The following is a 12,893-nucleotide window of genomic DNA, read 5'->3' on the forward strand; positions in this document are numbered from 1 at the left end:
AAAATAAGCAAATAAATAGGAAACCAAGAAAATGAAGCATTTACCTGGTACTTCTGTGTTTAGTATTTCAAACAAAGAAGGACAAAACCCCTAAGAAAATGCATCTTATGTACTCATGGTCGGGGGTGGATAGAAATTAACCATATTTGGTTCCTAGGGAAATTACAGTGACATTTCATCCTGAGACTGATTTTACATTCTTCAAAACATGTTTCTTTAAGTATTTATCTTTGTATTCTTAAAGAAGCTCTCCTTTTTCCATTTATTTATTTATTTATTGCTGGAAAGGGGTTAAACTTCATAGCAGCTTTTGTTGAGGCTGTTACCGTTCATGCAACCTTCCGCTGGTCTCTAAAACATCTACGTCATTAACCTTTCTCAGAAGAAGGTTGCCTTGTCTTTAGAGTATGCCGTTGCAAAAAAGAATGTTCAGTCTCAACTTTTCCTTGTTAGAGAATACTCTGCTCATTTAAAGTGTAGCATAAGCCAGAAGTTAATATTCTTTACTTTGGCTTATTTACTGTACGGTCATGAAATAAAAAGCTTATTTAAAAATATAGTAAGTACTTTAAATATATTTTGGAGAAAGTAAAAATAATCTCAGAACAGATTTGCACTATCCTTTCCTTTAGGAAATAACTTTATGAAAAATACCCCATCCTTCGGGTGCTGTAATTTTGTTAGAAACTTAAATCCCTTCACACTTGCTTTTATCTATGATCTGTCCACCCAGAACTTCTGGCAAAATGATTTATTTAACTACATAAGAGAAAAAACATTTACTTCAGAAGTCCTTTTATACATTTTTGCTTAACCATGAAAGCATTTTTCATTCTAAACAGCCTCTGGAGAAATCTGCACACACTGATCATCTGCAGGCTGTGATTTTCTATTGGAAAACAAAAATAAGCTGTGGAAGCCACTTATTGCATTCCAAGTAGGCAACTGATCATTCAATGAGTTAGTCTTTCCTGCATTTCCATGAAAAGTTGCAGCTGAGTTAAATGACCGCATCACTTTTTGTTTTTTTTTTTTAGGAGATACGCAATCCCAAATGTCACTTCTTAAGTCAAGTGCAGCAGATGGGATCTTGAAAGTGCCTACAAGTAGTCTAGAATACCTTGAATCTGGCTGTGAAAATTTAGGGCAAATCTGCAGCTCTCAGTAGGTAAACACCTTATTTAGGTCTGGAGGCATTTTGCTATGTTATTGAGTCATGAAAGTCTATTAAAAGAGCTCTATGGGAAATCTAGTCTATATTTTGAACAAAACAAACTGTCTTTTTCATTATCACTGACCCTTTACAGACACACAGTACATAATCTTGATTGTGCTTCATTGGTATTTATTGCACATGGACCAATTCCTCACACAGTAGTTAGTTGCACCAGAGTATAAATACTTGGTAAAACACACAAGAGGAAGTAGAGTTTACACACAAGTGCTAACTTTCACCAGCAAATTCACGTGGGCACTTGGACATAAAAAAAAAAAAATAAAAAATCCTTAAGATAATTATATTTATAATATGGATACAGTTACAGTACCATGATAAAGGAGTATAAAAAGGTATTTTCCCCAATAAATCATTAGCTCAATAACATACTAGACAACAGAAGCAGAGTTTGAATTTTATTTTAGTTTTTAAGATCTGCCCAGCCCCTCCCCCTTTAAAAAATATTTAATTTCTTTTTGTGCAAGTAACATCTCCTGTGGACTTTGTAATTCCTAACACTGTGCAAAAATGGCATTTTGAACCACTCCTTTTTTTTTTTTTTGTTTTTATCCACATGTGCAGTAATCTGAACTGTTTCTCTCTCTCTAATGTCCTGTCTTCAATTGACAGAGTCACATGTCACAGAGAGAGGCTCTGCGCCTGGTCCTTCCAACTAATATTGATACATAAATAAGCTGTTTAATATAAACAAGTCGTTCTATCTGCTGTGCAAACGCACAGTGTGAGGTAGAAATCCCTCAGCCTGACCACCCAGGCGCGCGGGGGACGGCGGGTTTGCCCTACACAAGGAAAGCAAGGTGGGGCTTGTTCCAAGAAGAGCTTAACATTTCTTGAAACGTGAATTTTTTTTTTTTTTGCCTCCATCCTTTCTCTTTGCTTTCATGACAGCAGAACTCATTACTTAGAAATTAAAATGAAATTTATCTGGAAAGCAAAAGAAAATACGTCTTGACAAACTGTCATTCTCCTCCCTCTGGCTGGTAGACTGCTCCTGTTCCTGGGAAAGGGATAGGAGCCACGCTGATCGATTTTAATCCCCTCCTAATGCTTCTTCCTTCCCCTAACCCACCCAACTTCCACTCCGGTCCTCGCAGAGAGTGTCAAAAACCACATGGTGGGGGAAAAAAAATCTAAAGATGCATCACACGCACATACAAAAGAAGGCCGGACCACAAACAGAAAAAAAAAAAAAAAAAGGAAGAAAGAAAAAAAACCAAGGAACATCAGCAAGCCACTCTCCCATCCCTCCCCAAACTTTCCTTTTTGTGCAATGGTCCGTGGCTTTTCTGTTTGCCTCGGATGATTCAGACGAGGATTGTGGGCTTCGAGTTCACCTGCTTTCGGTCTTGAGTAAACACAGATCTCCTCGTTCCCCCGGGAAGTCGTTCCGGGGCGCCCGGGCTCTCCTCCTCCCGGGGTGCCCGGCGTCCTCGCCCGGCGCCGGGCCCTACACCTTGGACTCCGAGGCGAATCCGGGGCGGCACGGCTCGTCCAGGCTCGAGTCGCTGTCCGCCGCCGCCCCGCCGTTGCAGCCGGCCCAGGGCTCCAGCAGGCGCGCGGGCTGCGTGGCCCCGACGACATCGTCGTCGTCGTCGTCCGAGGCGGCCCCGGGCGACGGCGGGGGTCCGGGCCGGGCCAGACAGCCCGAGGCGCGCGGCCGGTCTCCGTGGGCCGCGTGGCGCCGGCGGGCAGCCCTGCGCGCGCAGCAGAGCAGTCGCTGGAAGGCGTTGCGGAAGTCGGGGCTGCGGCAGTAGATGATGGGGTTGAAGGCCGAGTTGGCGTAGCCCAGCCAGTTGAAGAAGACGAAGAGGCGGTCGGGCACCAGCTCGCGGTGGAAGGCCTTCACCACGTTGGCCAGGAAGAAGGGCAGCCAACAGAGCGTGAACACGCCCATGATGATGCCCAGCGTCTTGAGCGCCTTCTGCTCGCGCAGGGCCACGAGGCGCGAGGGCCGCCGCTTACCCGCACGCCCGTTGACCAGCGGGGCGGTGGTGGCAGCGGCGGCGGCGGAGCGCGGGGGTCCGGGCGGCGGCGCGGGCGCGGGGACCGGCGAGGGCGAGGGCGAGGGCGAGGGCGGCCGCGCGGGGCCGCCGAGGAAACGGCGCTCGCAGCTGTCGATCTTCTTCACCTGCTTCTGGGCCTCGCGGAACACCCGCAGGTACACGAAGGCCATGATGCACAGGGGAACGTAGAAGGAGACCACGGACGAGGCGATGGCGTAGGCCCGGTTGGTGACGAAATCGCAGCACTTGGGGTCGTTGTAGCAGCGGCGCGCCTCGTCGCTCTCCGCCCGCCACCAATGCATGAGGATGGGCAGGAAGGACACCAGGGCTGAGATGGCCCACACGGTGCACACGAGGCCCCGCGCCCGCGCGCGCGTCAGCAGGCTCTGGTAGCGGAAGGGCGAGGTGATGGCGAGGTAGCGGTCCAGGGCGATGACACACAGGGTCTCGATGCTGGCCGTCACGCACAGCACGTCCACCGAGGTCCACAGCTCGCAGAAGAAGGAGCCGTACTCCCAGCGGCCCCACACCACGATGGTGGCCCCGAACGGCACCACCAGCAGCCCCATGACCAGGTCGGCGCTGGCCAGGGACATGATGAAGAGGTTGGTGAGCGTCTGCAGCCGCGGCGTCTTGGTGATGGCCACGATCACCAGCACGTTGCCCGCCACGATGAGCAGCACGATGAGCGCCATCAGCAGACCCATGCCCGCCGTCCACTGCTGCGACAGCGGCTCGGGGCCTTCGCTGGCGGGAGGCAGCAACGAGGCGGGCGGCGACGCGGGCACCAGCAGCCGCGCCGCAGTGGCCACGCCGTCGGGGAGCGGTGCGGCCGACGACAGGTTACCGGGCTCGGAGGCGCCCAGGACGAGCGCCCCCGCGCCCATGCCGAGTTGCCGAGGCCGGAGGCGGGGGGTGTGGCAGGGCTGGGCCTTGGTTGGGGAACACCCCAGAAGCCTGGACGGCGGGGTGCGCAGAGGGAGGTCGCGGCCGGGTCAGGGCAGCCGCGGCGCGGGGCCGGAGGCATGGGCGCCGGGCGCCTTTCCCGCCGGAGCCGAGCGCTGTCGCTGCCGCCGCCGCCGCCGCCGCCGCTGCTGCTGGAGCCGCTGTCGCTGCTGGAAGAGCCGCCGGGACCTCAGCATGTTTCTGAGCGCGCCGGGCCCGCAGCTCCGGCACCCAGCACCCACCCCACCCCGCTCCCACTCCCCAAGCCAACCCCCGGGGCCTCGCGTCAGCCTCCTGCAGCCAATCCGGGCAAAGGCACGCCCCCGTCTGGTCTGCCCCCCCAACCTCCAACTCCCCGCAGCCCCCTCCCGTTGGCAATTGAGCGGCTCCTGAGAGTCCCGAGCTGATCGTGGAGCTAGTGCCTCCCGTGCGCCCGCGGGTTCTTGCGGACGCACCCCTTCCTGCGCCCGCTGGTTCCCGGTCCCTGTTCCCCCGTGCCCCCTCCCGCGCTCGCCTCCCCCCTGGGGCCCCGCCCCCTCTCTCAGCGCCCACTCGCTCTCGCACCGGCTCCTGCGCCTTGTTTGCCTCCTGCGCGCCGTTTGCCTACAGCGGTCGGCTGCCTGCTGCGACCCCGCTCCCTCCGCATCCCCTCGACCTGCAGTGCCGGGGTTCCCTGCGTAACAGAGCGCTAGCTCCCTTGAGCGCGGAGGGGACCTTGGTGTTCAGGAAGCGCCAGAGCGCCTGGGACAGCTTGTCCGCCAGGCTTGGAGGAGTTTGCCCTGCGAGCTTGGTTGTGATGTGGGACAGCCTAGCAGGATGTGTGTAAAACCCTTCCCCCGTCAAGACGGGACCCAGCCAGCCTGCGTCGTGACAGCTTGGGGGATTGGAGGTGGGTGTTAGTGGTTAGAAGAAACTTCCCAGCAGAGCGGGTTGCTGGAGCCAAGCGCGCATCTGTCAAGAATGCTCCCTGGGCGCTGTTCTTGCAAGGATCCTCTGTTGAACCTCAAGTGCAGTAGATGTGGAAAGGAAGCGAAGGTTTGTGCATCTAACAGCTAACGCTGAGGGCCCGTTGGAATCGTACACACTCCTCAGTCCTAGCTAATGAATGTGTGAGCATGATGCAAAAATGTGTGCTCACGATATAAAGGGAGAGTCTTAGGGAGACAGAAACGTTGAGATACAGAGTAAATGATACCACCGCGAGGGGGGAAAACGCGTTTAGTTACATTTTAGGCTTTTCAGTGATAACACCTGTATTTTGTGTTTTATTACTCATGTGATTTTATAATTTGAGCTGGGTCAATACAAACAAAAAGGTACTGTCGGTTTATGCTGACGTCATGAACTGCGATTTCAGATTCCTTGGTCTGCGTGCTTGTTTTCTCCTTTGCCCAAGTTCCCAGATTCTCAAAACTCTGAGATTAGTTTTGGAAGGATAAGACAAGAAAACATATAAATACTCCAGAGGATTAAAATCCGAAAGCATTTAAAGTTGTATCTGTGCTTTTTGAGTTGGCAAATGAATCGCTTTGAAATTAGTGAGTTGTTAACCTGGCTTAAAAGGATTATATTGGGGGTGGGGGGACGGGAAAGCCATGAATACGCAATATGGCAGGACTGCAAGCCCCTTCTCTAATTTGGCTCTTGTAGTGTCCTCAGCTCAGGCCTGAAATAAAAAAAAAATAAAAAAATTAAAAAAAATTTAATTGAGTCCTTGAGAAGTAAACAGCTTCTAATTGTTTATGTAAGGGTGCATGAAAATGTTATATAATGCTCACCGGTCCTTCTAGCATTGGAATAAGAACAGTGTCTGTAATGAACATCAACATGTTCCTTGATGTTGGTCGTCAATATGACCAAGCTCATATCCTTACCTTGCAAGGAGAGACCGACTTCCACAGCTGTCCAGGTCAAAAGCAAAAAGTAATGTTTTTCAAGTTTATATAAAATCAAGCAGTTTTAACCACTTTCTCTTACATAAATGCAAACATATGAATTTGCTTTAGGCCCAAACTTGATCATCAGCGCATTAAAACTGGGGAGTGATTTGTTTATTCACCCCTGCCCATGGCTTATCAGCTGATTTTCCAACTTGGGGAGGTTGAGGAGGGGTGGCCAGGAAACAAGAGGAGTTAGAAAGAGGGGAGGAAGGAGACTACACCCCAAGTTATCCAAGTCACTGCAAGCTTGAGACTCCTGGCTTCTTTCTTTTTATTTTTTTTGAGACAGAGTTTCACTCTTGTTGCCCAGGCTGGAGTACAGTGGCATGATCTTGGCTCACTGCAACCTCAGCCTCCCGGGTTCAAGTGATTCTCCTGCCTCAGCCTGTCAAGTAGCTGGGAGTACAGGCACGTGCCGCCACACATGGCTAATTTTGTATTTTTAGTGGAGATGGGGTTTTACCATGTCAGGCTGGCCTCGAACTCCTGAGCTCAGGTGATCCACCCGCGTTGGCCTCCCAAAGTGCTGGGATTAGAGGCAGGAGCCACCATGCCTGGCCTCCTGGCTTCCTTCTGGACCCACAAGGGGCAGTCTCAAAATAGCCAAGGGATTGGAAGAAGTTGAAATTGACGCTGCCCAGGAAAGGAGTTCTGAGTGCTGAGCTGCAGGGTGAGGCATAGGGAATGTGGGGAAGAGGCTTTTCCTCGCCATCTTTCTGTCAAGTGGTGTTACCGGAATAGAGTGTGCCAACCTTAAATGCCCCCGGAGGGTGGAAGGCATTGCTTTTCTGTGTGCGATAAGGCCAGAACTTGGTCGTAGAGGTTCAGGGCAGAAGCCAGATGCCAGTAACTTTGTCATATCACCATTATATATATAAACACACCGTGACATTGGAATTGTTGGAAAACTTTCTTGAAACTTTTTTTCCCTGCTCATTCAGAGATATATCAAGTTTCTCTGAATTTCTGTATAATACATTACATTATAAACACTCGAAACCAGGAGTACCAACACAGGGATCTCGAGAATTCTTGGGGATTTCCTTCAATTTTACTGACAGAAGAGTTTGGAATAGTTCATGTTCAACTAGAGTTGGTTGTCTAATAAAAATAAAATGTTCTCAGAACTCCTTTAATTCCTACATTTTATGATTGGTGTTTTTTTTTTTTTTTTAAACTTTATTTTTAGCCTAACACTTTTTGTTCTTAGGTAAGATCAAGAAGAAAAGGTTCAACATATCAACTTTTACAGGTATCGGATATTGTAAGTTGAATAAAACTCCTTCATTTCTTCATTCTTCACTTGCAATTGTTAAAGTGAGTCAGTTCTAAAAACCTGTATATTTCACAATGCTTTGGAAAATGACAGAAAGCTCCAACAATGAAGGCTGATCAGCACACTTGAGAGGTCGTGCACTTCTTCCACAGAGTTCCTGCCTCGACTTCTTCCTTTCCTATCCCACCACCTTCACCCCACACCGGGAGTTGGCATGGGTTCCATTTGATCTCCCTGCCTCTGGTCCTCCCTGCTCCATTTAATCTGGCATACCATAGCCAAAGGATTATTTCCAAAATGCTGCTTCGACCAAGATGCTTTTCTGTTCAGCAATCTTACCTCTTTAATTTGACATTTATAGCTCTCCTCGGTCCGATTCCAAATGGCCTTTCCAGCCCTATTTCATACTAGAACTCTCCTTATCCCCATAACTTGCGTTTCTGTATTCTTTTTCCTTTTGTGGATCCATACTCCTTCCTTTTGTACATCTATACTTCCTCACTGGGTTCCCTCCACCAAAACCCCCTCCTCCTTCCCGGTGAATTCAGCCTTGGAGATCTGGCTGGACTCTATCTTCCCTGCCCACTACTTCTGAAAATGATCTCTCCTTCCTCTGACCTATAGGAGTGACTCTGCCAATTTCATTTCAGGTGGCAATTTACAATAGGTTGCCTTTTGATACTTCTTATATTGTTATCTTATTTAATTTTTATGTTCTCCCCTTTTCTTCTCTTATAGATTGTAAGCTCACTGAGAGCCAGAACTGTCTCATACATTTTATATCTCCCATGTTTACTGATATTTACTTGATATTAATGACCATTTAGCTTTGATTCATACATGTATATTTAACTTATTAAAATATTCTCATTTTTATACACATGAGACATACTTGAGTGTTTTAGGAGTTACAGTCTTCATTCTTGCTTACAATTTACAGCAACGATCCATATGCTTATCACCTAGTCAACATTTTCACATAAACATTTCAAAATACAAAAGCAAGGTAGGCTCATGAGATAAATGTATATCATACCTATTCAGTAGTAAATAAAGTGAGACATAGGTAAGAGATTTTCCAAAGGAGCCATGCAAGTCCACCTCCATAAAAAACACTACCTGGCCAGGCTCAGTGGCTCACGTCTGTAATCCCAACACTCTGGGAGGCTGAGTCAGGAGGATCACTTGAGCCCAGGAGGTTGAGGCTGCAGTGAAACATGGTTGTGCCACTGCACTCCAGCCTCGGTGACAGAGTGAGACCCTAACACCCCCCCCCCCAAAAAAAAAAAAAGTACTACCTATTCTTCCTAAATGACCCAGGTGAATAGTCTTTTTCCTTAGCCTTTGTTTATGATACCATATCTACATATCCAGCCATTTCTGCCCCGGGAGAGTTGCTGATGACTTAAATGTGGTTTCAAGTTATATATCAAATTAAAGGTTAGCAGAGCAGTGATGAATAGGCGTCTAACCCATCCAAGATTGCAAGCCATGAGCTTGGCAAAGACATTTACATTCTTGAGTTGACTTTACTAGAAAATGAGTCGAAAATAAAAGTGAGTAGCCTAACTGGACAACTGCTGGAAGATACGCCAAGGGATATGTGGGGGAATTTCCTAATAAAACCCCAAGAAGTGTATGAAATCTGTTAGCAAAATGTGCCTTGAGGCTGATAATAGCCTGAAGCTATTTGAAATCAAGCTATAACAAACCAAAGGATTTGTTAGTCAAATAGGTGACTGTTTCTCAGGAAATTTTTATTTATTTATTTATTTTTGAGACGGAGTCTTGCTCTGTCGCCCAGGCTGGAGTGCAGTGGCACAGTCTAGGCTCACTGCAAGCTCTGCCTCCTGGGTTCACACCATTCTCCTGCCTCAGACTCCCAAGTAGCTGGGACTACAGGCGCCCGCCACCACACCCGGCTAATTTTTTGTATTTTTGGTGGAGGCGGGGTTTCACCATGTTAGCCAGGGTGGTCTCGATCTTATGACCTCGTGATCCACCTGCCTCAGCCTGCCAAAGTGCTGGGATTACAGGCGTGAGCCACCACGCCCGGCCTTGATATTTATTTTTAAAGCAAGAAGACTGACCACAGTGATTACCAAAACCAAAGCAGCAGCAATACTGTCTCACTAGCGTCTTCCTTTCTGAGGCAAAGGACTCAAATAGGTGTGGCTGTTTCTCAGGAAAGATACATGACCGTTCACATAAATCAACATAACTGCTGAAACCATCACTCAGTGCTAACTAACCAAAGAACAGGACTGGCACTTATGATCGTTAGTATCTGACTTACGGTCAGATACTGGTTTCGTAGCCACAATTTACACAGGGATGACCAACTCCAGCCATCTTGAAAACAAGCACAGAGAGCACTAGTATAATCATAGCAAAGCGTGGACTATTAGGACAATTCAAAAGCTTTCCTCTGTCTCCATCCTCGTCCTCCTCTCACACTTACCTCCTCCTCCTCCCTTTTCTCCTCCTCTTCTTCCTTGTGTTTCTAACAAGTACATTGAACAATGCTACAGCCAATAATAATATTTTTCAAAATGTGGATGTTTTGCAAAGTGTTCAGACCTGGGAGGTAAAAGGTCCAGGTTTATGTCCCAGCTTTGTTGCTTTTCTGTTTGACCTTTGATAATGGCTTCACCTTTTAAGTGGACTCACCATTTGCTCCCTTACAGGGTTGTGTGGGAATTAGAGATAATGTATGTGAAAGCTTCTTGAAATCACGTACAGCTCCATATATTTATAAAGCAACAAACGCTGTCTTTTCCAATCATCATGACATTGCAAACCATGAAAGGGGTCAGGATTTGCTTGCATGAGAAGAATCAGTTCACTTAGATAAGCTTCTGTTTATCCGCTTGACTCCTTTCTTTTTCACTCTCGATATTAATAGGGTTCAGAGCCTGGATAACCGTGAACTATTTTTAAATGCTTTTAGCAAATTACCTTTACGAAAGTTTTCCCCCTTTTTTCTGTTCTTCCTTAGTATGTACCCTCTTCTTTTTTCAAAAACAAAAATTATTTATGTGATTCTCTTCAATCAACTCCTTTTCAGTACTTCAGTAGCAGAATATTCACAGCAGAGCATGGTTTATTTTCCCTCAAGTTAACTATTTAGTGCCATGACTAGTAACTTAAAGAAGAAAGGAAGGACTTAAATATGAGTCTTAATTTGAATACAAAACTTAAACCAACATAAACCAAAAATTCTGTTCTAATTCAGTTATATAATGAATAAAAATGGATTGCTTACCAAGTGAAATCTTACCTTAAAGTATTGATGGTAATAGGAATATGAGCATTATACATGATAAGCTATTGGCTGGGTTGTCCTTTAGTTTATCCCAGTCCAGAGCTTATGATGACAACAAGCTGGGATAATTATTGAAAACTCTAGGTTTTATTTTAACAGTAACACAGAACTTTACTGTGTTCCAGACAAAATAATTGTGTTGTAAGAAACTAAGAAGTTAATAGCAACAAGAACCCCAAAACCCTTGTTGTAAGTTTCTGAAGAGTAGGAGTGATACTTTTAAACATTTTAGCCCCCTTTTATTCTGGTCATATAGTAGATACAATACTTAATAAATTCCTGTATAATAGAAGAACCACTTAAAAGTGTATTTCCAGTGGATTTTCTACAGTAAAATAAGACATTGCATTTCTCCATTTGGCCATGGATGATGGCATCTGGGCCATCCAACTGAATGGAATTGCCAAAAGGGATCAGTGGAAGACACTGGTCTGCTTTGCCAGATCAAATCATTTACATTTCTTTCTTTTCACTCTTTTCATTCACTACTTTGAGTAAACCAAACAGGTATCTTCTTTCATATGTGTTTCCACTTCTTTATATTGTATAGAGATTTTTGTAGTTAACTTACTCATTATTTATGTACTGTAAAAATGCCCACTGGCCGGGTGTGGTGGCTCACGCCTGTAATCCCAGCACTTTGGGAGGCCGAGGCGGGTGGATCACGAGGTCAGGAGATCGAGACCATCCTGGTTAACATGGTGAAACCCCGTCTCTACTAAAAATACAAAAAAATAAAATAAAATAAAATTAGCCGTGCCTGGTGATGGGAGCCTGTAGTCCCTGCTACTCAGGAGGCTGAGGCAGGAGAATGGCGTGAACCCAGGAGGTGGAGCTTGAAGTGAGCTGAGATCCGGCCACTGCACTCCAGCCTGGGAGACAGAGCGAGACTCTGTCTAAAAAAAAAAAAAAAAAAAAAAAAAAAAGGCTCACCTAGACCCACTCAGTAAATGGAGGCACGCCAAGTCCTTTGCCTCAGAAAGGAAGACGCTAATGAGACAGTATTGCTGCTGCTTTGGTTTTGGTAACCACTGTGGTCAGGCTTCTTGCTTTAAAAATAAATATCAAGGCCGGGCATGGTGACTCACGCCTGTAATCCCAGCACTTTGGGAGGCTGCGGCGGGTGGATCATGAGGTCAGAAGATCGAGACTATCCTGGCTAACGTGGTGAAACGCTGTCTCTACTAAAAATACAAAAAATTAGCCGAGTGTGGTGGCGGGCGCCTGTAGTCCCAGCAACTCGGGAGTCTGAGGCAGGAGAATGGCGTGAACCCGGGAGGCGGAGCTTGCAGTGAGCCGAGATCGCGCCACTGCACTCCAGCCTGGGCGACAGAATGAGACTCTGTCTCAAAAAAAAATAAATAAATAAATAAATAAAAACAAAAATAAATAAATAAATATCAAACCATTGACATGACATTTATTTTCCACAGTGTCTCAGTTTTGTTGCTCCTTGAATAAGACCTGTTGGAGACCTTTATCCTATGATAGCTTTTTATTTCCAGGGCATTATCTCCTAATTAAATGTTAAGGGGGCAATAACCTTCTTTGTAAACTTCTCCTAATATAACTTGTTTTCATACTAGTGGGAAAATGTCCTTTTCTCCCTGTTTTAAGATGGAGAAACTGAAGCATAAGGACAGACACGTGTGTGAGAGTTCATGGAAAGCGAAAGAGAATTCTTGACTTTCTTGCCTCCTTAGCTAGTCTTTAATTGCTAGAACATCTGCATCCTTAACAGATGTGGGCCCACCTATTACTACTTTTAGCATAATTTAATTGCATGATATATTTGGGACTTGGAGCTAGTCATGGAGTACTTTTTAAAATAAACAACTTTGAACAAATGAAGCAATTATATCATGCAATGTTTATTTGTATTTTTCAATTGGCTTAAATATAAAAGATCTGACATGACAATCATATTTATCTACACAAATGAAATTCTCATTGTTGATACATTTTAGTGTGAATGTCTAAAAGTGACATATGAATACTAACTCTGAAGACAAAGGAATCCCGAAGAAAAGCCAAGTAATTAAGTCATTTGGTTCTTTGTTTTGCTTTGTTTTAATCTACAACTGGAAAAACACTTCATAGAAGACTCTTACTGACAACCATAGGCTCAAACGTTGTGACAACCTTGGGGGACTTTATTTAAGAGCCG

At 46.1% G+C, this 12,893-nt stretch overlaps 1 protein-coding gene across 1 annotated transcript; it reads right to left on the minus strand.

Moving 5' to 3' along the window:
- Window positions 1-1,324: 1,324 nt before the first annotated feature.
- Window positions 1,325-4,303, minus strand: ADRB1 (adrenoceptor beta 1). Its single transcript, XM_021943695.2, has one exon. It carries the CDS (start codon window positions 4,125-4,127, stop codon window positions 2,685-2,687), a length of 1,443 nt encoding a protein of 480 aa, XP_021799387.2. The 5' UTR covers window positions 4,128-4,303; the 3' UTR covers window positions 1,325-2,684.
- Window positions 4,304-12,893: the final 8,590 nt, after the last annotated feature.

The sequence above is a fragment of the Papio anubis genome, chromosome 11 (assembly GCF_008728515.1).
Source record: "Papio anubis isolate 15944 chromosome 11, Panubis1.0, whole genome shotgun sequence".
Lineage (NCBI taxonomy): Eukaryota > Metazoa > Chordata > Mammalia > Primates > Cercopithecidae > Papio > Papio anubis.